Source organism: Galeopterus variegatus, unplaced genomic scaffold (assembly GCF_000696425.1).
Source record: "Galeopterus variegatus unplaced genomic scaffold, G_variegatus-3.0.2 Scaffold4794, whole genome shotgun sequence".
NCBI classification, from domain to species: domain Eukaryota; kingdom Metazoa; phylum Chordata; class Mammalia; order Dermoptera; family Cynocephalidae; genus Galeopterus; species Galeopterus variegatus.
In genome coordinates, this window is record NW_007730905.1 from 38,728 (window position 1) to 40,545 (window position 1,818).

Here is a 1,818-nt window from a genome sequence, read left to right on the forward strand (position 1 = left end):
TTCTCCTGGGTGACGAATTTCAACTTGTTCTCCATCCGACGCAGAGTGTGAGACAGCTCTTCATTTTTCCGAGTAAGGCGTTTGTTTTTATCCAGCAATGGCTTGTACTGACTTTCAGCTTCTCTTAGACGCTTTAACTGAAAGACAAAATTAATTACACAAGATGATTTCTTTTAAGTGACAGAGAACCGGCAGGTGTCCATACAGCCAGCCAACCAAAGCTTCGGCCACCACGACATGATCATCAACCCACTATTTGAAAAGAGTAAGGGTCAGTGCATGCTGCCAGGCGGTGTCCCCAGGCCAGCTGCCGTGCTCTATGGCCCCGTGCCCAGGTGAGCGAGCAGGCCAGCAGCTGGGCTCCACATCCCCAGGGGGCAGGTCCCGTCCCATCTGCAGACAGGGATGAATTTGAAGGCCACCAGTCTGGGGCCCATTTTGACGATAAGGCCTGAGGTAAAATCGCCTGGCCCCCTGGAACCTTCCAGAAGCTCTGAGCACCTCACACACCCTCCAGGAGCTGATGTTACTCGGAGCTCTCAGTGGCTGTAAGGACCAATGGCGACAGCTCCAAAGGGCTGTGTCCTTCTGCTTCCTAGGTCATGTGCACAATTGAGGACACTTTCACTCCAGAATATAAAACAGGGATCAACCAACCAGCACTTGAGGGACAATCTCGCCCACCATCTGCTTGTGTTAATAAAGTTTTATTGGAACACAGCCAAGAGGCCTAGATGCAAGGCCAACCCTTGCCACCATCAGTCCTTCTTGCCACAAGGAATTTTGGAAATGGACACCCCTTGGCTCCCCCAGCTCTGCAGTTATAAACCCACCAGCGCCAAAAGCCCGCCGCCTGCCACTCACCAGCTCGTTCCGTTCTTCCGACAGCAGGGCGTTGCGGTCCTCCAGCTTACGAATGATCGCGCTCAACTCTGCAATTTTAAGTTGGAAGCGGCGGGCATCCTTTTCATCCAACTGCTGTTCCTAAAACAAAAATCAACTGCAAATAACCGTTCCTAGACACAGACGTGGAAAACCTTTGCAAATCCCGACACACTACGGAAACCCAAAGGCTTCTGCGACTCGTCACCTTCGCCTCCAGATGGTGGCGGGGTGGTTCGGACCCTGCTGGGGGAAGGCACCCCTGCCTTGAGCACCATGTCACTGCAAACCGCACGATGCGGACAGAACCAGAAGGAGCAGAAATGTCCGCAAGTGCAGATGTGGGACCGCCCAGGAAAACACCAAGCCCCATGCCTTCCTGCGCCCCTGCTGAGCTGCACCTCCCAGCAAGGGTCTGCCCTGCCCCCAGCCAGGGAGCACAGGACAAGATACCCAGTGAAGACCCTCAAAAGTTGGTTTCCCAATAAATGGGCTCCCTCAAATGGGGTTTCTAAAAGATCACTTTTGGAACCACTGGAACTTCATTCAAATATCGGTGAAAACATTTTAATCTAGTTTCTGAATCTCTCTGGAGTTAATGCAATAGTTTACCAAGCACCAGAGCAGGACGGGCTGGTTTTAATTCAGTTAAGCCATTCTTAATAAGATTATAAAATGTCATTTCCTATCTCGAAATGTCACTGTCCTAGGGCGGGCTCAGCTCACACAGTTCTGTCCTCAGAGCAAACAAACGGGTGTCCAGGAAGGCTCTGGACCTGACTCAAGTTCCTCATTCAACAGGTGCAGGAGAGGCTGGGGACCAAAGACCCACAAGGACCAGCATTGAGGGTCTGTGGAATTTACATCCCCCAGGGTATACCAGAACCACTGCAGAGAATCCAAATGAGGAGTGGCGACGAGGAAGCGGATGATGTC

General features: G+C 51.8%; 1 protein-coding gene across 1 annotated transcript in view; it reads right to left on the minus strand.

The window, feature by feature from the left end:
• The window catches only part of JAKMIP3 (Janus kinase and microtubule interacting protein 3), a 65,729-nt gene that overhangs the window by 38,392 nt on the left and 25,519 nt on the right, over positions 1-1,818 (minus strand). Inside the window, exons 6-7 of the mRNA XM_008588373.1 lie at positions 865-984; positions 4-137 (exon numbers count right to left, since the gene is read on the minus strand). Coding sequence (XP_008586595.1) covers positions 4-137; positions 865-984 — 254 coding nt within the window. The remainder of the gene's footprint in view (positions 1-3; positions 138-864; positions 985-1,818) is intronic.